The sequence below is a fragment of the Phoxinus phoxinus genome (genome assembly GCF_949152265.1).
Source record: "Phoxinus phoxinus genome assembly, contig: scaffold_100, whole genome shotgun sequence".
Taxonomy (NCBI): Eukaryota; Metazoa; Chordata; class Actinopteri; order Cypriniformes; family Leuciscidae; genus Phoxinus; species Phoxinus phoxinus.
Window position 1 is genome coordinate 28,921 of NW_027639427.1, and position 27,296 is coordinate 56,216.

Below are 27,296 nucleotides of genomic sequence, written 5' to 3' on the forward strand. Positions count from 1 at the left end.
ATTTCTCAGTTCATCACCCCTTTAATGAATTCAATCACCAGGCCTTTGGTGTGAGAGACCCGGGTTCGAATCCACTGTGAGACACCAATGTGTCCCTGAGCAAGACACTTAACCCCTAGTTGCTCCAGAGCGATCTCTGATATATAGCAATTGTAAGTCGCTTTGCATAAAAGCGTCAGCTAAATGAATAAATGTAAATGTAAGATGAAAAGTATGAGGATGTACAGCACTCAATACTTAGTTGCGGCTCCTTTTGCCTGAATTACTGCAGCAATGCGGCGTGATGGAGTCGTTTTCAGAGCACTTCATGCTTCCTTCATTTTCCAGCAGGATTTGCACCTGCCCACACCGCCAAAAGAACCAAAACCTGGTTCAATGACCATAGTATTACTGTGTAATTACTGTGTGATTTCATGTAATATTAAAATTTTCTGGGATTTTGATTTCATGGGTTTCATAAGCTGTAAGCCATAATCATCAAAATTATAACAAATAAAGGCTTGAAATAGCTCACTTTGCATGTAATGAGTCTATATAATATAGTCAGAAAAAGCGCTATATAAATGTAACACATTTTTATATTATAATATATTAGTTTCACCTGTTAAGTTGAATTCTTGAAATCAACTTTTTGATGATATTATAATTATATGACCAGCACCTGTATATATATATATATATATATATATATATATATATATATAAGGGAACCAGACCACAACATGTTTTTACTCAAGACTCTCAAACTGAGCTGGTTTTTACATAATATCATAGCCTATGTTCAATTTTAGATTTTTTTTATTCAACAATCCCAAAACTTGTCCAAAGCTTATGAAGATCAGAGTTCACGTATTAAATCCAAACGGCAAATGAGAGTTTCATCATCATATGCAGACATCCGCATACTCTGTGTGATTCTCCTCTCTAGCGGTCTGTAAATAAAAACATCACAAGATTCAAAAATAGAATTACATTTTCTAATTAAAAGGTAATTTAATTAAATATAAAATTGTTAACCATTTTTTTTGTAAATGCAATCAGATTCAGATGCATAAACAGCAGCAGAAGTGAGATTTACCTAAAATGAACACTGTGCCAAATATTGTGTTATTATTGGCCAAAACAAAACAAAAAACTGCACCAATGAAATTGCCCCCAAATACTATGCAACATCCTCTTCCATTTTAAAAATGTATTTATTTTACTACCCTAACTTAGCCTGGGAAAACCCTGACGTTCTTCCAGCAAATTTAGATTTGCTCTGCAAGTCCTTCTGGCCAAGAGCCCTTTCAAGCCCATTTCCAATCCTTCCAAATCAAAGCACCAATCACAAACGTGGAGGCGGGCTTTACACGATGACGATCACTCTGATTGGTTTTAGGTCGATCCAATTGCGCCCAGAGGCATTTGAGCGACGTCCGTTGGTGACGGCCCTTTGGAAATGGGCTGTGAATGAACCTTCCAGGCTAACCCTATGAATGCTATGGTTAGTTTAACTGTATTATTTTCATCTATTTTCCCCTGCTGTCTGCTATCAGAAAAGACTCAGTTGAGAACCACTGATCTACTGAACCCATCAGAGCAGAAGACTAAAAACTAATAGTGTCTTTACTAACATGTGTATTATGCATGTGTGTCAGATCATATAAAATACAAAAAAAAAAACATTGCAATAAAAATGAACTCACCAGTTTCTGTGCATTTCGTTTGTAGAATGTTGGATTCGCATAAGTGATCTCTTCATTATCTCTATTCTGAACCCTTTCATCTTCAACAACTATAACAAAATAAAAATTTCCATTAAAAGCAAAACATCCAATTTCCAATTCTTTCTTATAAGCATGCAGGTAATACTTGCCTTCTCGATCAGTTTTCTTGCAGATCCAGAAGATCCCGACTGCAGAAACAATCATCAGAGATCCAGCAGAGATCAACACGATCAGAGACACTGAGACTGGCTGTGAAGTAGACTGTCCATCTAGATATTTAATGATACAGAAAGAAGTGAACGCATCAGTGTGATCTACAACAGAAGACAGAGATCAGGTCAGTAAATACACACATATATCATCAGTGCTGTGGTACCTGCACATGTGTGGCAGAGTGTGTTGATGTCCAGATGTGTGGTCTGGTTGCTGATGGGATTGTTCAGCACACAGCTGTAGGTGTTTTTATCCTGATATTCCACCTCCAGAGGTAGAGAGAGACTGATGCTGAGATCACACACACTGATGCTGGACAATACACTGATTCCTGCGTACCAGGAGAGAGTCGCATCACACACTTTCAACACTGATGAACACACCAGTGAACAATTTGATGAAGACGATGATGATGATGAAGAACATTGTGAAGAGTTACGGATGATGACAGGAACAGGCAGACGAGCTGGAAAACATTGGAGAATAAAATGGATTATAGATGAACTTAAAAAAAGTGCTTGGTTTATGCGCTGAGTGAATGTTTAGTATAATAACAGTTAGTAAATGAGTTTGTCATCTCACACACTGTGATTTGACCTAAAAATTCTCGGGACAGGAGCGTGTCCAAATTTTAATCTTAACCGTTCTATTTCATCAGATACGATCTGTAAACAGGGCTTTAAAATACCGAACTTACCCTTTAATCTTAATTAAAAATGTGATAACATTTTGAAAAATTAAAAAAATCTCTGCTCACCATAGACAGAAACACTGAATGTTTTTGATGACGATTGTGCTCCACTTATTCGCAGTTGATAATCTCCAGTATGTTCAGTTGTGGTGTGTGTGATGGTCAGAGATCCAGTTTGATCGTCCAGCTTCAGTCTGTCTCTGAATCTCCCATCAGTGCCATTATAAAATGTGGAGGAAACTTTTGCCCCTCTGCTGAGTTTAGCTAAGACAGACTTTTCATGTCTAAATGTCCACAGTATGTCGTCCTCTTCACATTTTTCAGTAGCATCAGTGTTTAGAGTGACAGAATCTCCCTCCATCACTGACACTGACTGTATTTCATTTGTCTCATAACCAAACACACCTGGAGAACGAAACAAGTTTTCATTCTTGTTGGTTTAGAAACCCTGAAATCAGTTTTTTTTTTTCAATTTAAATGTGATTAACAGCAGACACACAAAAGGTTAAACACTTATAAGAACAGACAGACGAGCATGATCTTTACACTATCTCCCGTAGAGCAAAATAAACATGTGATGGTTCACCTCACATCTGTAAAACAAGTTTCACTCTGCTAATTATTTTCAATCATTTCATAGTTGTGTGTGTGTGGGACATTAAAACAGACTATAAAGTAAATCTCAGTAAATCTGGGTAGAAAAGCAAATGCTAATCCCTAATTTGAACAGCAGAAGTTGATAATGTTCTGAAACAGAAATAATTAAGCTGTAAAAATATTTTATAACTTACCAAGAAAACTCCTGCACAAACAGAACAAAACAAGCATGTGAAACATTGTCTTCAGTAGTTCAGTGTCTGATGTAATAAGACTATATCCGCTGGAAACAGTCAAGCTGGTGTGCATCCTCCCACGATACAGTTTAACCCTTCTATGCACACACACATGATCTGTATATTATATATTATTGCATATAAACATTTTTTGGGTGCTCTTAAGACTTTACATGTTATTAATAGCAAAAAATATTCTTTTTTATTACCATTGATAAATATGATGGTAGTTGTCTGACTGTACTAAGTATGTAAAAGTATAGTGTGTAATATTGTGTAAATCTTCCTAAAATTCATGTTAAAAAAAGATTGTGGACTTTAAAATGGTTCAGAATCATGTAGCTAGTGAATGATAAAACAGGTAAAATCATCTTCCATCTCTCATTGCCGGTCATACTGAGGTGAGACACTGACATCTGAGTCAAACTGAAACCTGTGGTCAGATTTCTTCAGAAACATGGTGTGATCTGCTGGATGGACAACCATCTTGTGCAAGAGGCTTTTAGTGCATGTGTGATTACTCTGTAAGTTTTCCCCTGCTATTATGAACCTCACAGTTGAAGCCACATTTGTGGCTTTTCTATAGAATATATAGAAAAGATAAGTCCAAACACAGTTGTATCGTCTGCAAACTTAAGAATGGTGTTTGTGGGGTGGGTGGAGACACAGTCATAAGTATAAAGAGAACAAATAAGGGGACTCAGCACACAACCTTGTGGGGCTCCTGTGCTAAGTGTGAGGGTGGAGGACAGATGGGGACCCAGTCTAACGGTCTGAGGGCGATTTGTCAAAAAGCCCTTGATCCAATGACAAATGGATTGGGAAAAGCCTAGGTCGGCAAGTTTTGTGACCAATCTGCCCGGAATAACTGTATTAAAGGCAGAGCTAAAGTCTATGAAGAGCATCCTCACATAAGCCAGATGACTCAGCGCAGTATGAAGAGCAGTAATGACAGCATCCTCAGTAGACCTATTTGCTTTATAAGCGAATTGGAATGGATCAAATGTAGGTTGGAGACTGTTTTTGATATGTTTTAGGACCAGCTTCTCAAAATATTTCATAATGACCGGAGTAAGTGCGATTGGACGATAATCATTGAAGCTGATGACTGCCTTTTTTGGCAGCGGGATAATTATGGCAGACTTCAGGCAAGATGGAATAGTAGATGTTGAGAGAGACTGGTTAAAGATTCTTGTGAAGACCATAGACAGCTGGTCTGCGCATGACTTAAGCACCCTTCCTGTCACTCCATCAGGGCCGGCCGCCTTCTTTTGATCCACTGCCTTGAGCACACATCTCATATCATGTTCCTGCACTGTGAGAGTGTGGCTGTTAGAGGCTGATGGAGGTATTCTGGCAGTTCCTTCTGCTTTTGTCTCATAACGTGCGAAGAAACAATTAAGTTCTTCTGCCAGAGAGGCATTGCCGTCGACGGTCATTCGGTTGCTGGACTTATAGTTGGTGAGATGCTGGATGCCCTGCCACGCCTGCCGTGGGTCCTTGTTATTAAAATGGTCCTCGATCTTCCTCTTGTAAGCCATTTTTGCTTCCCTGATGCCTTTCTTCAGGTTGGCTCTTGCAATGGTGTAATGGGCTCTATCACCAGACCTGAAGGCGATGTTACGATCCTTAAGTAGATCTGGTCCGCTAGCTCAATGGCTACATCTGGGATATGTGGGTGAAGCCACGTCTCAGTTAATATTAAAATGCAACAGTCCTTTATGAGTTTTTTCGCAGAGATCTGTAGATTCAACTCGTCCATCTTATTGTTGATAGATCTGGCATTAGAAATAAAAATGCTGAGTAGCGGTGGTTTGTGCGGGTGTTTCCTTAATCTCACAAGTAGGCCGGACCGGCATCCGCGCTTTTGCTTCCTGTATCTTCTTCGCCTCCGATGCCTGCCGGAGCCGACAACAATCCATGGAGAGCCTGCATCCTGGCTATCTCGTCCGGTATGTTGTGCGAGTCCACAAATTCACTAGTTATGGTCTGTTCAGATTGTAGTCCTAGGATCAAGAGATCTTGACGGCTGTATGTCAGATTCGCACAGCTAAACGCAACATTAACAATCAAACAATAAAACATGTAAACAAAAACAAACAGCACCGAAAGTGAGAGCATGAAGCCGCTGCACCTATGCGTGCCGCCATCTTGGATAATAGGCCTATATATATATATATATATATATATATATATATTAGCTGGCCATATTAGATTAGGATAGTTACGTTTCTATTGTATAGTTTATATTATTATTATTTTTGCTCTTTTTTTTTTAGTCTGTACCTTTCTGCGCTGGACTTGTATGTGTGCGACTTTAAAGTTGACTTCTCTGTTTGCATTGCACTAATATATTCTTACTTTACATCGAGGTTACAAGTGAAATCTGTAACTTCATTCTATTATGATTTATATTACCGGATTGACTTAATTGCTAGTTGTAATTGTCGTTAGAAAACTCAATACACGATAGCTTCCAAGTGTAGCATTTTTTTTTTTTTTTGGATGCTCTTTTATGATAAAGTAAAGACTCAAACATGCACATTTTGGATTTCTCATTATATAGCCCAATAGCAGGCACCTTGACATCCATTTGAGTCAAAAGTTAGTCAAGACTTGATCAAGAAAATAAATAAAATAAGCAAAAAAACAAAAACGCTTTTTTTCTGAAACGCTGTGAAAACACTCAACTGGAACGTCGGTACGTATAGGCAGGAGAAGACGTCCGTACGGCTCCGTTTCCTTCCCCCCTTCTTCTCACGGCAAATGTCACCTTGTCACCACCATTTTAAGGGCGAGGAGCAACGAAAAATCTACACAAGCTTTTTTTTGTCGTGTTCGTTTGGTTTACATTCGTTTCGGAGCTTCGATGTCGAACGTCACATTATAGCAAAAATTGAAACAAGCTGTGTTGTGTAGGCCTACACTGTAAAAAAAATCCCGTATTTTTTACGGAATAATGCTGGCAACTTTGGTTGCCAGAACAATTCTGTAAAAAATACATTAAAACTGTAATCACCTTTACGGAGCAGCATGTAAGTTTTACATTTTAAATTGGTATATTTAACAATGGATTTCAGCAATATTGACATGGCCATAAAGTTATTGAACAAATTTCTTCAGTAAGAATTGAAGACACCTGATGTTAACAAGCAGAATCACTGAAGGAGAAAACCATAATTAATGTCACCATTATGGAGATCAGTGTGTGTTTTAGTTGGGCTCTTTACCCTTAAATTATTAACATTAAGTTTTGTTTGGCTGCTGTACATGAGTTATAACAGCAGATGATGAACGGAGAGAAAATGTGATCTGATGGTGATGGTTGTGTTTTAACATAGTCATTTATTTCACAATCATTTGACCTGAATCACTGAACTCATATAGAGTCCAATTCATGAGTTAGGTTACTTTATTATTTATAGTTGTACCGTCATTGAACTCCATAATACTATTAACTTTTACAATGTAATCCAAATAATTTCTAAAAAGTTTCTCTTGTTCAAAAAAGAGACACAGACATCAATAATCAGCCTGTGTATCTCAACAATGGTGTTGCAGTGCATTCTGGGTTTTACCAATCAAAACTCATTCATGGCTCCCATCATGCATTGCTGCATGAATAAATAATGAGCTTATGAACAGAGGTGATCTGTTTGTCACCATTGCTGAGATTCATATGCTAAATCTTGATATGTCTATGTTGCCAAAACATTTTTTAATTTGGATACATAATTTTTTATTTGTATTTTTATTGATGTGATTATTTGAATTTCATTGAAAAGGCTAAACTTTATGCACCCAAAATTAATAAAATAAACCTAACTCATATGAGTTCAGTGATTCAGGTTAAATGATTATGAAATAATGATTATGTTAAAACACAACCATCACCATCAGATCACCTTTTCTCTTTGTTCATCATCTGCTGTTATAACTCATGTACAGCAGTCAAACAAAACTTAAAGTTAATAATTTAAGGGTAAAGAGCCCAACTGAAACACACACTGATATCCATAATGGTGACTTTAATTATGGTTTCTCCTTCAGTGATTCTGCTTGTTAACATCAGGTGTCTTCAATTCTTACTGAAGGAATTTGTTCAATAACTTTATGGCCATGTCAATATTGCTGAAATCCATTGTTAAATATACCAATTTAAAATGTAAAACTTACATGCTGCTCCGTAAAGGTGATTACAGTTTTAATGTATTTTTTACAGAATTGTTCTGGCAACCAAAGTTGCCAGCATTATTCCGTAAAAAATACGGGATTTTTTTTACAGTGTAGTTGTTGTTTTTGACAGTTTTTTTTTTTAGCCGTGTCATTTTGTAGCCGACTTTCGCTTTCACTTTGCTGGGAATTGATCTAAATATTCCACAGAATCTTGATTTATTTTCTGGAGAAACTGGAGAAAATAATGTTCGGAATTTTCCCGACACTGTGCAGTTTACTGCTTGGTAAGACATTTATACACAGGTTTCTTGTATACAAACAATACCGGATGCGCGCGCATCCAAGAGGCAAGACCGCTATATGCCGAGTTCTGTAAAAGAACATTGTAATTAACGTAGATTTCGCATTGTTTGTAAATTCTTGTTGACTCAATAATAAACTGCAATTTCAGAGTTGAATCTGTTTGTGTTTCATTTGCATATTAATATAACATTAGGCTATGTAAAAAGTTAGTTAGTTGACTAGTATGAAATTGTCCAACTAAGTTTGTGAATCATAAAAACATTAGTATAAAATCATAAAAACACAACAGCTCCGCGTCATAGATATAGCCGTAAAGACTGTTGCTTTCTGCCTCTTAGATGCGCGCGCATCTACGTGATGACGTTGCACAGAAACCCGTGTATTTGTATGACATAGGGTGCTTCCAGAGAATGTCTAATAGAGAGCCTAAGTCCCTCCCCTTCCGGTCGACCACCATGGGACCTTATTTCGGAAAAATATTGTATGGTAGTCAATGGCGAGAGACAACAAATATTTTGATCTCGTTTGAATTGTGCCCTGAATTACACATATGATGTTTGTCAATTTAAAAGATACATTTTAAAGTCAAGAAAGTCGCAGTTTGATGTAAAACTGTTGAGGTATAAGACTGTAAAAAAAAGAAATTACAAAGACTACAAACCCAGAAGGCGCACATGCGACGTCATACCTTTTCTCTCAATGAATGAAGCTAACTTTACTGAAGCTAACGTCTGTCATTTTTTCTATAGTCTTACATTATAATCCTAACGTTACGCCGTCATGCCTGACTCGTGTTTTGAGCCAGAATACACATACGAGCAACGGATCTTGTGACGTAGGCTACATAGTGCGAGACGAGAGATGTAGTTCATCGAGCGATTTTCACATACAACTAAACGTTACTCTTCTGTTTTATGACAAACTGCGACTTTCTTGACTTTCATATTTACCTTTTAAATTGACAAACATCATATGTGTAGTTCAGGGGACAGTTCAGACGGAATAAAAAGATAAGTTATCTCTCGCCATTGACTTCCATACATATTTTTTCCGAAATAAGGTCCCATGAGCCGGAAGCGGAGGGGCGGGACTTAGGCTCTCTATAAGGGGAGAAGGTTCACTCTCGCTACACTTCCGGCTTCTGACTGGTTGCAGTTCCACTCTGATTCCATATGAGGGCGCTCACAGGACGAGTGCAGAATGAATGGAGGTCTATGGAGCTATACCCCTCAAAATCCACTTTTCTCAAGATATAATTTTTTGTCTAGTAATTTGAATGTTGTATTCGAAAGGAGATGCAAAGAAATTGCACATTGCTGGGTGTTAGATTTTTTAGAGTCACTTATTTGCTTTAAAAAGTCTTTCAAAATGTCAATGACGTCATACACATCGTACGACCAGAGATACTGCTTTACGGCAATCCTTCAGTCACTGTGGTGCTTTTGCGCTCTGCACTTTATTTTCTCTCGAGGCATCGCCAGCACAGCTGACACAGGTAAACACACGTGCTAGAAGAGTTTCTGCTAGAATACATTCTGTTCCCGCTTCGGATACCACGATGCCATCAAGCGGTATCTCTGGTCGTAACCAGTCCTTCACTGACCAATCAGCGTTCATTAGCAGAATGCTAGCGTGTTATGGGCAACAACAACTCAACCTGTAAGAAATCGAAAGGACATAAGTACTCGTTCATTCAATTTTCGACTTATAACCCATGTTGAACTTGCCAAACCTACAATCAAATCTGAGATTTCTCAACGGCAATCGGCTGAAAGGGACAAATTTAGCCGTCTAGCCCCATAGACTCCCATTCATTTTGCACTCGGGGGTGATCGCCCCCAGTGGAACTCTGGTGGAACTACAACCAAAATTCGGTACAATAGGACTTAATAGGGAGTGAACAGGCTCTCCGTAGACGGGCTCTGGTGCTTCTCAATATCCCTCCTCGTCTCCTCGCTCCTCCGTCCTCCATCCTATGACCCGGAAACCGATCGAGCTCAGCCATCTTGAAGGACATCTCAATTCTCTAATTGCACCGTGAGGAGGCGAGGATCGAGGAGTGAGGAGGCTTCCAGAGGAGCTATGAGCGAGGATACACAGGTGTATCCTATGCGGAAGTGTTTTATTGACTAAACGTGACGCACGTGTAAATTCTCCTCCCCCTTCACATCGGTCACAATAATTTTATAGCTATATAATTTTATTGCAGTTTATATAAACCACACATGTCACATATTTCAACAGGGTATCTTGCTTTATTATTATTTATTATACATTTCTTAAATAACCAAACTTCAACAACATAAGTGCAGATCTTTTTAGCGCTGCTGATGACGCTGTAAAGTGACGCTCGAGTGATCAAGTTTTCCAATGTATAAAAAAGCTTTCATTCGATTCCTCCGTCCTCATTTCCTTTCCTTGCAGCCTTCCCTCGCGTCCTACAGGGGGTGGAGCTGAGACGCGAGGAAAGGAAGCGAGGAAAGGAAACGAGGATGCACAAATAAGAATTGAGAAGCACCCATAGAGTGCAGCGAATATGTCAGAACCCGGAAGACTAGACTACGCCACTAGTTCCCATGAGATTTTCCTATGGGAAAATAGTGGGGGTTTTCTATTTACGAATTTCGAAGCTGTTATTTTTCATTCTAAAACGTGTTTCTCTTATAAGTAATTTGATGAAAACGTTTGGGTGTGTGTAGAATAGTATCGTAAACTTTTTATCACAGACCTTATTTTACTTATAAATTGATACCCTCATTAAAAAAAACCATAGGAAAATCCAGTGGTGAATTGTCTTCTTGGTTTTGACCCTGCAGCACACATTGTTTTTCTCCTGTTTTGTCGCCCTCTTTAAAACGGTCTCTATAGCTACCACCTGGTTATTGTTGTAAAAAAGGAAAGCTTTAATAGGTCTAATTATAAATAATATTAGCCCAGTTTCCGTTGGACATCTTAGCCTCTTCTTGGGGTGTTGCCATTAAATCATAAAATCTACTCACTTAGCATATTATGTAGGCTATCTCTCGTAATATTTCTAAGGGACATTAGAGAAATATAAAGGTTCATATTATTTTGTTTTAAATGGTAAATATATTTTTTTTGTGTATCAAGTAATCCTGTATTATGCACACACTTTGCAGCCTTAACTTGTGTATTATTTCAACTCTGTCTGAATAAAAGTTGAAATCTATTTTAGAATATCCTTAAAATTGCCCTTACAATTGAGATGAACGGGTTAAACAATGCATGCAAAACTGAAGACAATGATATCTTCAATACTTGGACAGACCAATTGTAAATTTGAAAACAAACGTTTTTAGTATTGTAATTAGTATTGTATTATTCTATTTCCACAGCACTTTCCTCTTGTATTTTTGTCCCGCTATCCCTGAATTTTATTTAAAATGATCTGTTCAATTCTTCTCCAGGTGTTTTCGGTGTTGGTTCAGATGAAGTGTCATTGTCAGTGATGGAGGGAGATTCAGTCACTCTAAACACTGGTGTTCAAACAAACCAACAAGACCAAATTAGATGGTATTATAATAACACTCGCATCGCTCAGATCAATAGAGATCTCAGTAAGTTCTGTACAGATGTTCAGTGTAATGAAGGGACTGAGAGATTTAGAGACAGACTGAAGCTGGATCATCAGACTGGATCTCTGACCATCACACACACCAGAACCACAGACTCTGGAGAATATATACTACACATCAGCGACAGCAATAAGCGCTTCAGTGTTTCTGTCACCAGTGAGTATGATTAAGTCATTCAGTGCATTTTTCTTTAAGGAATTTAATATGGATGATCACTGATTTGATATGGATCTTTTTAGTGTTAATTTAGTGTCCTGGTTAATGATTAGAAAACAGAGACCTGCAAAGTGACCAAATGCATGTTACTTTATGAATCCTCGCATATTTATCTTCCCATGATCTTCATGATTTGTAGAAAAAGTTTTGTCTGTTTTTTCTTCTTCTTCTTCAGGTACGTCTGATGTTGATACTGGTGACACATCAGTGTCAGTGTCAGTGATGGAGGGAGATTCAGTCACTCTATACACTGGTGTTAAAGCAGACCAACAAGGAAAAACTAAATGTATCATAATGACACCCGCATCGCTCAAATCAATGGAGATCTGAGTAAGACCTGCACAGATGTTCAGTGTAATGAAGATACAGAGAGATTCAGAGACAGACTGAAGCTGGATCATCAGACTGGATCTCTGACCATCACACACACCACAGACACACACTCTGGAGAATACAAACTACAGATCATCAACCCCAACAGCGAAAAGATCTTTAAAGTTGCTGTTCATGGTGAGTCATTTAACATTTAATAAAAACAGGTTATATATTTAAATAACATATAGTGTTTATCAAAGCAGTGATTTTACAAAGCAATAATTTAGCAGATTAACTCCTGAAACGTTGCAGTGTATTTGTGACTGACATGAAAAGTGTGTAGCTGCATAAAAAAAAAAATGTTTTCAAATTGTGAATGAATTATTTTATATACAAAAGATGAGCACTGGTTGTAATCAATGTTATAATCAGTGTACAACATTGAGTTACTCCCTAAAAAAGTAATGATTTGCAATAAGCTTTTTCCTCACCTGGGCTGTTTCCAGTTTCTATTTTTGGCATATTGTAAAGACCATTTCCCACCAAAAGTTAAATGAGTAAGCCTCAAACTGAAAGAAATGCAAATTCACTTCTGGATTTCAGAAGAATAGGACACAGGTGTTTTGAGCTTGTCCACTTTAGATCACTTCCAGAGGTAGTTGAATACGCATTCGACCCGATTGCTTTAGTAGTGTAAACGCTCATGTGGTCGAATATGTTTATTTAAACTTTGTCGCCTGAAGACACAAGTTTGTTTTGAAGATGAAAAACGTACCAAGCACAATGTTCTCTCAGCATTCCTGATTTCTAACACACACTCACAGCGTTCGGCTGGTCTTGTGTCTATCAGAGCAGAAAAGAAAGCTGCAGGTGTGTTCATATGTAAATTGCGTGAGCTTATGTCCATTAGATCAAAAGATCTGAAAAAATAACCTGCTCATAAACCCTTCCCTCAAGGAAAAAAGGACAGAAGTGGTCGAAAGTGGACAAAATAAGTCGTCTACTTGACCCGATCGACCAAAGCACATCTTAATAGCTGTAAACAGGGCCTTATAGTCTACAGTAGATCTATAATAAGCATCATATTTGCACACAGCTCGCACAACGTCTCTGCTATACTGCTGATTTCTCTCAACAACATGTGGACAGGAGTGCTGTCAGTCAATAAATGGCAAAACAAAGTATCTTGCATTACTTATTTCCAGTGTTGGGGGAAATGCATTACAAGTAACTTGAGTTACGTAATCAGATTACTTTTTCAAGTAACTTGTAAAGTAACGCATTACTTTAAAAATTGAAAACACAATATCTGAGTTACTTTTTCAAATAAGTTACACTCTAAAAAATGCTGGGTTGTTTCAACCCAATTTTGGGTCAAATATGGACAAACCCAGCCGATGGGTTAATTTTTTTAATTACATTTTTAACCCAGCGTTTGGGTTTGTCCATATTTGACCCAAAATTGGGTTGAAACAACCCAGCATTTTTTAGAGTGTACTTTGCTTTCCCATTGACTGACAGCTCTCCTGTCCTCATGTTGAGACAAATCAAAGTGCAGAGGCGTGTGTGTGTGTGTGTGTGTGTGTGTGTGTGTGTGTGTGTGTGTGTGTGAACATGATGTGTATTGTAGTTCTAGACTAAATGTGAGCATTTACTCATCTCACTTGCACAAAATAATATTCAATATTCCTCAAAATGAATAAAATCAGTGAATGCAGAATCAGAATACTATGCAAACCTCCAAATAACTAAATATGTTACATAAAACATATTTTTTTATGCATTTAATCTCACTTTATTGACCAATGTACGTGCTTCTGACCTTCGATGATTCAGTTAAATAAGCAAATATTAGATAGATAGAACGGTTTGCTTGTTTGCTTTCCTCTACTGTACACATTTCCTTCAGCCTGAGGATTATTATTTCACTTTTGCTGTGAAAGGATCTTTACATTTGCCCAAAAATATAACTTTTGTGTTATAAAAAAAAAAGCCCAGCCCAGGTGGGAAAAAAAGTAACGCAAAAGTAACGTAACGCATTACTTTTCTAAAAAAGTAACTAAGTAATGCAATTAGTTACTTTTTAAGGGAGTAACGCAATATTGTAATGCATTACTTTTAAAAGCAACTTCCCCAACACTGCTTATTTGAAAGTTACTTTACTTTACTTTACTCCTCCTTTGATGACACAGAGCTATTTATTGAAGGTTACAACATATACAGAAATGACAGAAATGGTTTTGGTGGTGGAGTTGCTTTTTATATTCAGAATCACTTGCCAGTAAAAATAAGAACTGATTTAATGAGTTTTAACATTGAAATATTATGGTTGCAAATGCATCTACCTCATCGGAAGTCGATACTTTTGTGTTGCTGTTACCGGTCACCAAGTGCCAATTGTGAATATCTTGACACTATCTGTAAAATGTTGGATATAAATACTAATGTAAGTCAGGACATATATTTCATGGGTGACTTAAACATTGACTGGTTTTCTAAAGACTGCCACTTAAAAAGAAAACTGTTAACTACTGCAAATGCATGTGGACTTACTCAACTGATAAATAAGCCTACAAGAACATGTTTCAAGAGTGATGGCTCCAGAACATCTACCTGTATAGATCATATTTTCACAAACCGTCCTGAACTGTGTAAAAAGGTACTGTCTATTCCCACTGGTAGTAGTGATCATAATTTGATAATTTCTGCGTTAACAACCAAGCTGAGTGGATCTGGAACTGCAGTCTTATTTAAAAGATCGTATAAATTGTTTAAAAGTGACAAGTTTATTGAAGATGTTCAAGCTATATGCTGGTCTGATGTGTTGGCTGCCAGTAATCCAGAAATTGCTCTCTTTAAATTTAACAATCTATTCTTGTCATTGATTGAGAAACATGCGCCTTTAAAGAAGTTTACTGTCAGGAACAACGTCACACCTTGGTTGGATGATGAACTGAAAAATTCTATGAAAATAAGAGGTCAAATGAAAAAAACAGCAGTCACTACAGGAAATAAATGTGATTGGGACCTATATCGTAAAATGAGAAATTCTGTTACTAAACTTAATAAAAAGAAGAAGAAAATCTATTTTTATAATCATGTTAAAAATATAGGTAATGATAGCAGGAGGTTATGGAATGTTTTAAATCAATTGACTGGTAAGAAAAATAAAATAAATCCATCTTTTTTGGAAACAGGGGATACATTTATAATTAAGCCAATAGATATTGCAAATTATCTTAATGATTATTTTATAAGAAAATTAGATAAATTAAGAGAAAATATGCCTAATCTAAGTAATGACATGTCTTACCGATTAATAAGAAATGAACTGATGAAAAATAAAAACTTAAGTTTTAAATTAGAAAGTGTAAATACAGATCAAGTAAAGAATCTTTTAAAATCCTGTAAAAATAAACCACCGGGTGTTGACGGTCTTGACAGCAGACTCCTTAAACTAGCTGCTGACTTTATTGCCCCTGTTCTAACCCATATCATTAACCTCAGTTTTATCTGCTGTACCTGCCCACAGGCATGGAAGCAGGCTAAAATAGTTCCTCTGCCCAAAGATAAAAAACTGCCTTTCTCTGGTCCCAACAGCCGTCCGATAAGTATATTACCTGTATTATCGAAAATAATGGAATCTATAGTATACGATCAAATTAATAACTATTTTTATACAAATGATTTATTTACAGATTTTCAGCATGCATACAGAAAAAGTCACTCCACTGCCACTGCACTGACTCACATGTCTGATGATTGGCTTAGAGAGACTGAAAAGAGAAATATTACAGGTGTTGTATTTTTTGATTTTTCGGCTGCCTTTGACATCATAGATCATGACTTGTTATTAACAAAATTATCTTGTTATGGTTTTGAGCAGTCAGCAATCACATGGATGTACAGTTATTTGTCAAACAGAACACAGACAGTGTTTTTTAATGGCAGTCTCTCAGGTATCAGAAATATCACATGTGGAGTACCCCAAGGCAGTTGTCTGGGTCCATTATTATTTAATATTTTTACTAATGATTTACCGTATATTTTAAACAAGGCTAACATTGTCATGTACGCTGATGATTCAACTATATATACATCAGCAAGTACACAAATGGAATTAGAAACTGTTCTAAATATAGAATTACAATATGTAGTAGATTGGATCAAATTAAATAAACTGGCATTAAACACAGTAAAAACTAACTGCATGATTTTAGGTTCAAATTATAACATCAATCAAAATCCTGTAATTAATATTAAAATTAATAATGCAATTATTGAACAGGTGCATGAGACTAGACTGCTGGGTGTAATAGTTGACTCTAGATTATCATGGAAAAAACATATTAATAATATTATTGCAAAAATGGGAAGAGGTATATCTATTATGAGAAGACATGCACATTTTTTGACTACAAATATTATGAATTATGCAATGAAAGCACTAACATTGACATACCTCGACTATTGCCCAGCAGTTTGGTCGAATGCCACTGGTGAATATATTAATAAATTACAACTTATACAGAATAGAGCAGCTCGTGTAGTACTTAGGTGCAGCTATAGGAGAAATATTATATTAATGCACAAAGATCTTAATTGGTTGTTGGTCGAAGATAGACTGTTGTATTCACTGTTAATTTTCATAAGAAACATTTCCATCTCAAAATTGCCTTCTGTTTTGTTCAAGCATCTTTCTTTTAGTGTAGACAATCATCAGTACAGTACCAGACATGCAACTAAAGGCAACTTCACCTTACCCATAGCAAGAACAAATGCCATAAAAAACACTGTTATGTTCAGAGGTATGAAGGAATGGAATAAACTGCCGAAACATATCATGCTTACTAACAATGCTAATAAATTTAAATTAAATGTAAAACAGCATCTATCAAAATAATACATATGACTGTTTATAATTATTTATAGATGTGTGTGAATATGTATGTACATGCACATGTGTAGAATGTGTTTTTATGTGTGTATATCTCATGCCCGTATGAGGGTACATATGTACGTTGCTATGTGTTTGTACATGTGTATATGTATGTGTGTATGTGTTCGTGGATTTACTTTATTTTTTCTGTACATATTTTTCAGGACCCCAGGAAGAATAGCTGCAGCACGGCTGTAGCTAATGGGGATCCTTTCAATAAAACTAAACTAAAACTAGTTACTTGAAAAAGTAATCTAATTACGTAACTCGCATTACTTGTAATGCATTACCCCAACACTATCTTTCACGTCTTTCTAAACTCATTTAACTTAGTCATAAAAAAAAAATCAAGACAGCATGTTTGAGATTTCGTTTACCATAGTTTTATATGCGTTGATCAATGTGTTTGTGATTAAAAAGCCTAAATTATCTTTGCTCATCATATATAGTGATCGTATCTCTTCAGTTTGCAATCACTTTGATATTCACAGTTCTTTCATGTTGTGTAGATTTTTTTTCTCAGCAAAAAGATACTATCCCAGCTGTTTTTTGTTTTGTTTGTTTTTTTAGAAATTGCTGCCGAGATGAATGAATTAAAAGCCATGTCACCGAAGGAGGGGGAATCTTTCACTTTAGATCCTGGTGTTGGAAGAAAATCAAATGATGTGATGATGTGGTGTTTTAATGACATTCTCATCGCTGAAATCACTGGAGATCAGAGTAAGATCTGTACAGATGTTCAGTGTGAAGAGAGATTCAGAGACAGACTGAACCTGGATCATCAGACTGGATCGCTGACCATCACACACACCAGAAACACAGACTCTGGAGAATATAAACTACAGATCATCAGCAACAACAGCAGCTTCAGTATTAGGAGAATTAAGGGCTTCAGTGTGACTGTCACTGGTAAGTATAATAACTTAGTCATTCAATGCATTTTGTTTAACATTTTGAATAATGTTGTTATTTATCTGCACAATGCATAAAATCTCTTGCCATGTGAACATTGATGTTTCATGTTTAGTTGAAAGTGCTGATGCTGTTTAACTGTAACTGCTGTTCCTTAAAAAACCCACCAAATGGCGGCATTTATCAGTTGAATCAATATCTTAAAACTAAACTCATAACAGAAAAGTGTGATTATCAATCAACAATATCAGTAAAATTGATATGACTGTCCCTCTTTATCATCACAGGTTCGGCTCTGTCTTCAGCGATAGCAGGAATAAGTGTTGCTGTTCTGCTGTCTGTGACTGTAGCAGCTGCTTATGGGATTTACTATTACAAGAAGGTAAGTCTGTGTGCGTGTGAATTATTATTGTTTATTATTTTTAATAACAGAGCATCACACATATGGCATTCAAACATGTATTAATGCAGTACAAAAGATGACGGTGTGATGAAGTTTAACAGACTGAAAATCCATTAAGAGAAGCATTTAGGACATCGTCACATATTTAAGAAAAGAAAACCACACTAAATTCCTTGAAAACACAATTCCAATGTTATTTTTTGTAGTGTTTCTGTGTTTGTGTAACTGAATCATTCATTTCTTTCCCTTCTGTGAATCTGTGTTTTATTACAGAAGAGAAGTAGTATAATATAGTCATGCATCCATCAGAATGTATCTTCGAATCGAGGACATGCTGTTAATGGGACGTCCCAACACTGAAACACCGACATAACATTATTTATTGTTTTGACAATTTTATTTAAAGGGACAGTGAAGAGAAAAACTTAGAGAATAGGACCAACTCATTGAAAGTGTAAATTAAGTTTCCCCCCCCCCCTATTTATGTAAACATTGCTTCTAAAAAGACAGATAAACAGTGAATCAGCAATAATAAACATAAAAAACATTTACCAGCTATAGATCAGCAAGTGTGCAGAGGTTTATTTAAGCTGTTACAGTGATCCAGACATTATCGGTTTTTTGTCTTTTGCTATATGAGACGTATTAATGATAATCTGTTTGACATCAGTTATTTTGTCCCGTCTGTTTACATCCTCTTAAAACTGACTGTTTACAAGAAAACCTCACAGACGGGCATTGTGACCGAGAATTGTATTTGACTGCACACACAGATCGCCTCGTACTGTAAGACATGAGCACTTTAGACGAACACGATAGTGAACATTTGAAGGCAGCTGTCAATCAAACAACACTCAGGCACTGAACCGACTCTTATGTGAATGTCTCGCCTGAAATTGTGCATTTGTGATATGCTGACACTGCCAGAGTCCTGCGTTTCATGCGAGGAACATCCATTAAAGATGTTTTCTCCATTTGTATCCCTCAGTTCTGATTATGAAGCATGTTTTGTGTAATGCAATTATTATCAATATGTGTTATTTTTTTCTTGCATTTCTTTTCTTTTGTCAACACTCTTTTTCCCTTATTACTTTTTTATGGTTTGTCTTTTGTTTGGTACTCGTAGATGTGTAAATATAATTTTTGTATATCATTTTGTCTATTGTTGTCATGTAAATGTTTTGTCATGCCAGAGTTCAAATGCTGTTATTTGCCAAATTAACAAAATACAATGGATCGTGTCATGATATAAATCAATAAGGGCTGGACATAGATGATTTTGTTTCATTAATTTGGCAGTGTTTTTTATAAGCTTTTCAAATATTGTAAATTATATATGCACATGAAGAGGTTTTATTTTGTGAAGAAATCCTGTGCCTTGCCATGAGAGAAATATTATTAGTATTAATTTTTTTAATTTTCTTTGCATCAGCCTGAATAAACAAGCAAAAAATAACTTGAAAGATGTGTATGTTCATGTGATAAATGCCATTAAAAACATCTGATTCAATCATAATAACTGCATTCTTAATAATGAATTCCTAGTTATGACGCTAGATGGCGCTCTAATACAGTATGAATACTCTTTGTAGTGTACACTTTATATTAGTGAAACATAATGCACTTTATATAAAGGGCACACTGTGAGGGATGCTGTTCTTACAAAAAAATTACAACTGTAAATAGGGAAACAAACCGAAAATAGTAAGTTATTTTACTGATTGTTACTACAGTAAAATGGTAATGTGGTATCTGACACCACTGTCTTTAAAAAAGAAATGACAAAAATTCTCTTACACTCTTTGAAGAAGATCTCAAATTATTATTATTTTTTTTTTTTTTTTTTTGTAGTAGGCCTAGTAGGAACAATACAGTACACGTTTTGTGGAGAAATATGATTATCACGGTCAATTGCTTTGTGGTTAATGCATCTGTTATTCTTTATTTTACAAGTGGTGGACATAATAACAAAATATAAGGAATAATAAGTAATAGTAAGTGTTTGACAAAGCAAATACAACATTTATCCTGTGGAATTATGACTCAAATTATGTCTTGTTTCTTTGCGTAGGGTGTTTTCGTTGAGTGTATTTTATTTTAAATATAGAGTGATAAGTTACAGCATTATGATTCACGTGACTGGCGTTTGTCATGCTACACTGATAGTGGTTGTAAAAAAGTTTGTTTCTGGAAAAACTTCACTGTTTCAAAAACAACTATTGTCCTAATGATGCTGTTTATAGCCTATGCAGTTTTTTTTTTTTACAGTTTTAATATTTTTATACAGTAACATCCAGTAACGTCAGCAGGATGCCATAATAAATATTACAACTTGCAGTAAGTCAAGCATTTGTTCTTAAAATGTATCATTTTGTATATAACATTTATTTTTTTGACGTAAAGCAATTTGTTACATCGCGAGACCATATCACGCGATACTTCCTGACGCTGAGGCCGGTGCATGGCCCAAAGTTGCAATGGTTTTCCCGCTCACGGGCACCAGGGGGAAGTGAGACGGCCACCATCAACCTGAAAGAAGTCAATAACCATTACTACAATGTCTCCGAAGCTGTTCTGTTCAGGTAAATTAAGCTAAAAAAAAAACAAAAAACGGCATAGTTCACCTTTAAAATAGTTTTGCAAAATTAAGCTATAGAGTTGGAAACAAACTAGCTAAGCTTATCTGAGGTCGTGTGTGTGTGTGTGTGTGTGTGTGTGTGTGTGTGTGTGTGTGTGTGTGTGTGTGTGTGCTTATGCTTCTGAACATCAATCGTAGGCTACTATTTCACAGACATTGTTTGAGAGGAAGTCAAATTGTGGTAGTCCTTTTCCAGACACACTATTCACACTAAAATGCAGACACACTCACACTCTTCAAACCTCAAGAAATGCACACACAAACGCACGTTTACCACAAACACCAGTAGGCTAGCAGACACATTCTCATGCGAAAGCTGTTTGTCCACCGATCAACATCTCTCTGATCAAATCACATTTCTTTCCAGAACCAAAAGTTTTTGAACTTTTATCGAATGCAATACTGTAAAAAAGACACCATGTAATTCTGCAGATTTCATTGCTGAAGTTTAAGTGTCATTTGAATTTTCACCCTCAGAAAAATGAGCTGAATTTGACATGAATGCACTGAGGAGAATAAGCTGTCATTTACTCATCCTTATGTCGTAAGACTTTCGAACGACCTGTAAGACTTTCGGTCATCTTTGAAACACAAATGAAGATCTTTTTAATTAAATCTGACAGCTACACAACTACCACTTCACCCTTCAAAAAGTTCAGAAGTAGATCATTAAACTAATCCATATGAATTGAGTGGTTTAGTCCTCTTTTGTTTTAGTCCAAAAAGAGAATCGATTACTTTATGAAAAGATTGAATTTTGGCTTTTATTTACATATAAACATATATCAACAAACATAAACAGAAGCTCAGGCGTGCTGCGTAAGGATGAACCTCATTGGTTCTCGTGTAGCAAGTTGGGAAGAAAGAAATATTAATTGTATTTGTATATGATGAACTTCCCAAAACAAATTTTCTATTAAGTAAAATACTTGAGTGTTAATTTTGTATTAAATACTTATATGAGCGAGCCATGCAATGTTATTGTGGTTAGGAACTGTCAATTAAGGTGTTTCGTTAAGTGGGACGTTTATCAGTGTTGCGCGCTATGCTTTAGAGAGTGCGTGAGTTACGTCAGCCTCAGATCGCAAATGGACGCTGGCGAGGCAAGACGCACTTGTTTTCCTTTCACTCTTCCCACTTAATATTGGTATGTTTAAAAGTGTTAATTCGGTTAAAGTTCATTAAATATTAAGCACAATGTGTTACTGAATCGATTATACACATGCATGTTGTATATTGTGACTTTTATCTGACTTTTATCTGACGCACGTGGAGTTAGCTAACTCGTGATTTGTGCACAGTGTATAACGTGGAAAGAGGTTGGCGCAACGGAAATATACTGATCAAATTGTCCCATATGTTTCCAGGTATGTTCAATTATTCAATTTAACCAGTATAAAGTTATTTAATTTATGTAATTTGGGTCTATAATGTATTTGTGGATTGTGCTTTTGAGCTGATGTATTCCATCTTTATTTGCAGCTATTACGCTGGTTTTGCCATTCTAAAGAGTATAATGTAAATGTGCCTGATGTCTTGAGAGAATATTTGTTTGATACGTACAAACATTACTCTTATACGTTATTATTAGTGATATGTTCAAAGAATACACATCCAGCCATTTTATTACTTTCTTTATTTTTTCTTTTACACATTAAAGCAATTAATCCATTACTGCTGTTAGACTACTACATAATGTTAAACATGTATACAATTGTATTACGTCAGCCTGAGATCGCAAATGGACGCTGGCGAGGCAAGACGCACTTGTTTTCCTTTCACTCTTCCCACTTAATATTGTGTATAACGTGGAAAGAGGTTGGCGCAACGGAAATATACTGATCAAATTGTCCCATATGTTTCCAGGGTCAATAAATTCAGTCGTTTGAAGCCATCCTGCTGTCTGCTGTGTGGATTTTCTTATGTACAGAACTGGATCTGCTACACTCGCATGTCAAGCGAACATGTTGAGCTTCCATTTATCATAACTGATGTGTGTGTTGATTAATGTTTTTATGTGAATAAAAGTCTCATATAATATATGTTCATCGTATAAAGCGTCTCTTCAGAAAATTTGGACTAAATGTCCAATTTAGTGGAACTTTCTTTATGAAATGTTTGAAACGTCAACGTGGTAGTTGCATAAACTGTCAATGGAGGGACAGAAATGTCTAAGATTTCATTAAAAATATCTTCATTTGTGTTCCGAAGATGAACAAAAGTCTTATGGGTTTTGGGTGTTCGTTCGTTGGGTGTAAGTTTGGTTTTGATGCTATAAAAAACGGGGTGTAACGTAATGATTGACAGCTGTGCTTGCGATTCGGCTCCGAGCGTCGTAATCGACAACAACCGTTAGTGGGATATTTTGGCTTAATTTTTCTACAGTGGAAGGAAGCGGAGACGCGCTGTCCATGTCTATGATATAAGCATTATCACACGAGCAGCACAACTTCAACAAACAAGAAATCAGTACATTTTTTATATTTTAGACAAACGTTGTCTGTTTTTGAACCTTCAACAACAATAGCAAACCCATATTGTTTTTCATTCATGAAATTGATTTGAATGTATGAATCAGTGAATCACTCATTATATATGCCATCATCCACTTGTCATTTGTATTACAAGTATGCTTTCTTTTTTTTTTTACACCTCTGTTAATATGGCGTTGCTTAAGACATAGCTTTATTACAGAGATTTTGCAGTTCTGAAGCATTACGTCAGCATTAATACAATAAGCTATTGCTAACACAGTGCATGTAAGCGCAAACATCACTTTCGCTTCCTAAAAAGCTTTGTTACAATAACCAGCTTTCTAGAGTTTATGCAAACTGTACATCATTAATGAGGAAGCAGCATCACAGAGAACGTGATTATCATCTGGTGACGACACATGCGTACAAAACGTCATCCTCCTGCTTGACTTCCTGATTTAAGAAGTTTAAGAAAAGGTTTAAGACCTCAGGAGGTGAAAAAATAAATAATAAAATGAAAAATCTGCAAAACATGCAGCAATGTCACTGATCTAGTATAGCCTTTATAAGTGCATTTGTGTTTGTTAGCCTATTATGCTGTTGCTTGCTGGTATTACACAAGGTGTCACAGACTTGCACTTCATCTCCCATCACTCTCCTTGGTTCCCACCTGCACGACATTCCCAATCACTCACACCTGCACCTCATCATCACCAACACTATTCTATCGTTCTCTCCACTTGTTATTTCAATAAACACCCTGTCAATCACCCATCCTCCTCCTCTGAGCCTGCATCACGTAACAGAAGACTGGAACAATACCGAAAAGATGGATCCTGTAGTGCTTTTACTTTGCATGGACCAGAACTCTTTGTCTCGATGCCCACACTGCAGCGTTTCTCGACCTGGCGTCCTTTACCTCCTTCCCGACCGTTCATTGAGTGTTTTCTTGCGCACAAGCCTTAATGCGGAGACGAAGGCATGCCTGCCCGGTGTGGGACCTCGAGAGAACTTTGAGGCTTTCTCAGTTCACCATCTGCCTTTTCAACAGCGGTGAACTTGATACCGTTCCAGAGTCTCGTCCCGTCATGGGCTCCACCGTTCCAGGCTCTCGTCCCAAGATGGCCACCGCCATTCCAGAGCTTTGTCCCAAGATGGCCACCGCTGTTCCAGAGCTTCGTCCCAAGATGGCCGCCGCCGTTCCAGAGCTTCGTCCCAAGATGGCCGCCGCCGTTCCAGAGTCTCTGGGTCCGCCCTGGAGGCTTCCACCTCTACGTCAGCCTCCAGGCTACCCACCCTCCTTGAAACAAGGCAAATCTATTTTCCCTGTCTTATGAAGGAGCTTTAATGTAGTGACCATTTCACATTATGGATCAGGTGTCACACTGAATTCTAATTTAATTGATTTGAATTTCCACACTATAAATTGACATTTCACGTTTTAACTTTAGACCATTGTTATGCAACCGAAACTTGTAACTTGGTTAGCAGCCTTGCTACTTTTAGTTTCTCATCAAAACTGATGAAATATTAACAAACATCAAACATAAATCATATTTGTAAATCATTGCATTTATTCTTAAAATGACCCAGACATTAACAGAAAAATGTTTTCTTCTTACAAGGAAGTGTTGCTAAAACTACTGAAACCAGCACTGCTTGACTGCACAATCACTGAGATATATAAAAGTATATAAAATCACACAATGTGCACAAAGTATATTCTATTTTCATATTCCACCGTAATTTCTTTGTTTGATTTGAGACCTTTTTTTGTTGTCAAACACCAGCATTGATGAGTTCAGTATTCTTTGGTTTTAAAGCAGAAGTCAAATGGTTTCATGTGAGCAGGAATGGAAAAAGCCCTTCAACCACAGGCTATTGACACACTTTTTACACCAGACACACTCTCTGACATGGAACACACACAGCTCCGGCACAACAGATCAAACCACATTTGTGTACATTTTGCACTATTTTCAGATTTACACTCATGGTCATTTAAGAATTTAAGAGTCAAAAATATAATTGCTCCAATGGACCATAAGGTTTAGATCAGAGGTCTTCAAGGAGACCCACTGTCCTGCAGAGTTTAGTTCCAACCCGGCTTCACATACCTGACGTTCTTTAATAAGCCTGAAGGACTTGATTAGCTTGATCAGGTTTAATAGGGTTGAAGCTTATGCTGCATTCACGCCATGGTTGTCACAGGTCACACAGTTGGATCTTGTACTTAGAAAAACACTTTTTTCTTCATCTTATTGTGATTGGTGCATAATCCACATGATCCTCCTCTTCAACTTTCTGTAAAAAAAGCACATAATGCAATATAATAATGATAATTTTAATAATAATAGATAGTGGGTTCATCCTGAAGATTGAGAATGTGATAAATAGTGTTTTCTAATAACATTTATCAGCACAATTGACAATCCTATTGTGTTGTTTATAGCAAGTAATTAGTCATTTTAAGCAACTGAGAAATGACTGCAAGACTTCATCTACAAAGGATCTCTAATGTGTAGATGTGTATTCTGTTGTTTGTATCACATCACAGATTACATTTTAGCAAGTGATTAGTCATTTGAATGTATAATATAATCAATATATATAGCGTTGTGTGTGATGGACATGAACCATTAAAGCTACACTGTGTAGGAATTACTTCTATCTAGTGGTGAAATTGTATATGACTACCAACTGAATTACTTTCTAGCCCCTCCCATTATCCCCCTCGCATTCGTCACGGTGCCACTGAGTGTAAAAATTTGAATTTGTATGTCCCTCTTTGGCCAATGTATTTTCAAGATGGAGGCGCAACATGGTTTTCACCATTCGAGCGACTCACTCGTATGTATTATAAATGGCAGATTCTACGCTTACGAGAATACTTGATTAGTTGGTAGAAGTAATTATACATTGATGAGCACATAATTTTGAAAGAACAAAGTGTATTTTGCTAAGAATCAACGTTAAAAATGACAGCTTATAAACAAGTAAACTCTACATCCGACTTTGCTGGGATGATACAAACACAACAACATAAATTAATAAAAAACTGTCTTACTGATTTATGCGCGTTTCTTTTGTAGAACACTGGATCAGTGTAAGTGATCTCTTCTGCAGGAGTCTCAACTGTTTCTACAACAACAGATGCATTAGTTTCTTTACAACATATGTGTTATTATTATGGCTCTCAAATAAGCATTAATGCTTTTCATTAAATGTTAAACAACAGTTTTTAAAAATGACATAAATACATTTAATTTGACATTAAGCCTATTGTCACAGTGGTGTTTGGGTTAGTTTGTTTTCATTTGGACTTGTCTGCTTGTATTCACATGTCACGTGTCATCTTCACATCATTACCAGTTCAGCTGTATTATCTGAGTCACCTGTGTTCAGTTAATCATTGTCATCTGTGTTTGCATTTAAGTTCTGTCTGTTCAGTCAGTGTGTGTCCGATCTCCGTTGGAAAATAGTGTGTGTTGCGGCCTTTCCTGTATTTAATTACCATTAAACCTTCGTTGTGGAAATATATCCTCGTCTGCCTTCCTGCAACCACCCGTAACACCTATAACTTTTACACACACACACACAAAAAGTTACAGAGTATGTGTAGCATTTTTAGATAGCAAACCCATGTGGGATGTTTAATAAAAATAAAGTAATTTTCATTCTTTGTATGGTGAAATTGAATCATTGAAGCTTAAGTTATTATTGAGACATTAATTTGAGAATTATGAAAAGGAACTTGATGGTGTTAACAACAAAATTATGAGAATAGTTATGATAAAATGATGCTATTTTCAAAGTATTATCATAAAAAGAAGGTAAAATTTGCCTTCTTGATCTCTTTTTCTTTGTTTTTTGCAGAT

The 27,296-nt window shown here is 36.4% G+C and overlaps 2 protein-coding genes across 2 annotated transcripts; one reads left to right on the forward strand and one right to left on the reverse strand.

The window, feature by feature from the left end:
- Nucleotides 1-810: 810 nt before the first annotated feature.
- On the reverse strand, nt 811-3,519 carry LOC306994233 (SLAM family member 9-like; the record flags this gene model as incomplete). The annotated part of the gene is made up of 5 exons (XM_079639844.1): nt 811-932; nt 1,689-1,978; nt 2,086-2,388; nt 2,680-3,018; nt 3,405-3,519. 5 exons carry the CDS (start codon nt 3,517-3,519, stop codon nt 885-887), a joined length of 1,095 nt encoding a protein of 364 aa, XP_079495970.1. The 3' UTR covers nt 811-884.
- A 4,220-nt stretch (nt 3,520-7,739) lies between these two features.
- LOC306994234 (uncharacterized protein) lies at nt 7,740-19,814 on the forward strand. Its single transcript, XM_079639845.1, has 6 exons — nt 7,740-7,906; nt 11,354-11,677; nt 11,913-12,247; nt 17,562-17,900; nt 18,191-18,285; nt 18,580-19,814. Exons 3-6 carry the CDS (start codon nt 12,022-12,024, stop codon nt 18,598-18,600), a joined length of 681 nt encoding a protein of 226 aa, XP_079495971.1. The 5' UTR covers nt 7,740-7,906; nt 11,354-11,677; nt 11,913-12,021; the 3' UTR covers nt 18,601-19,814.
- The last annotated feature ends 7,482 nt before the right edge of the window (nt 19,815-27,296 follow it).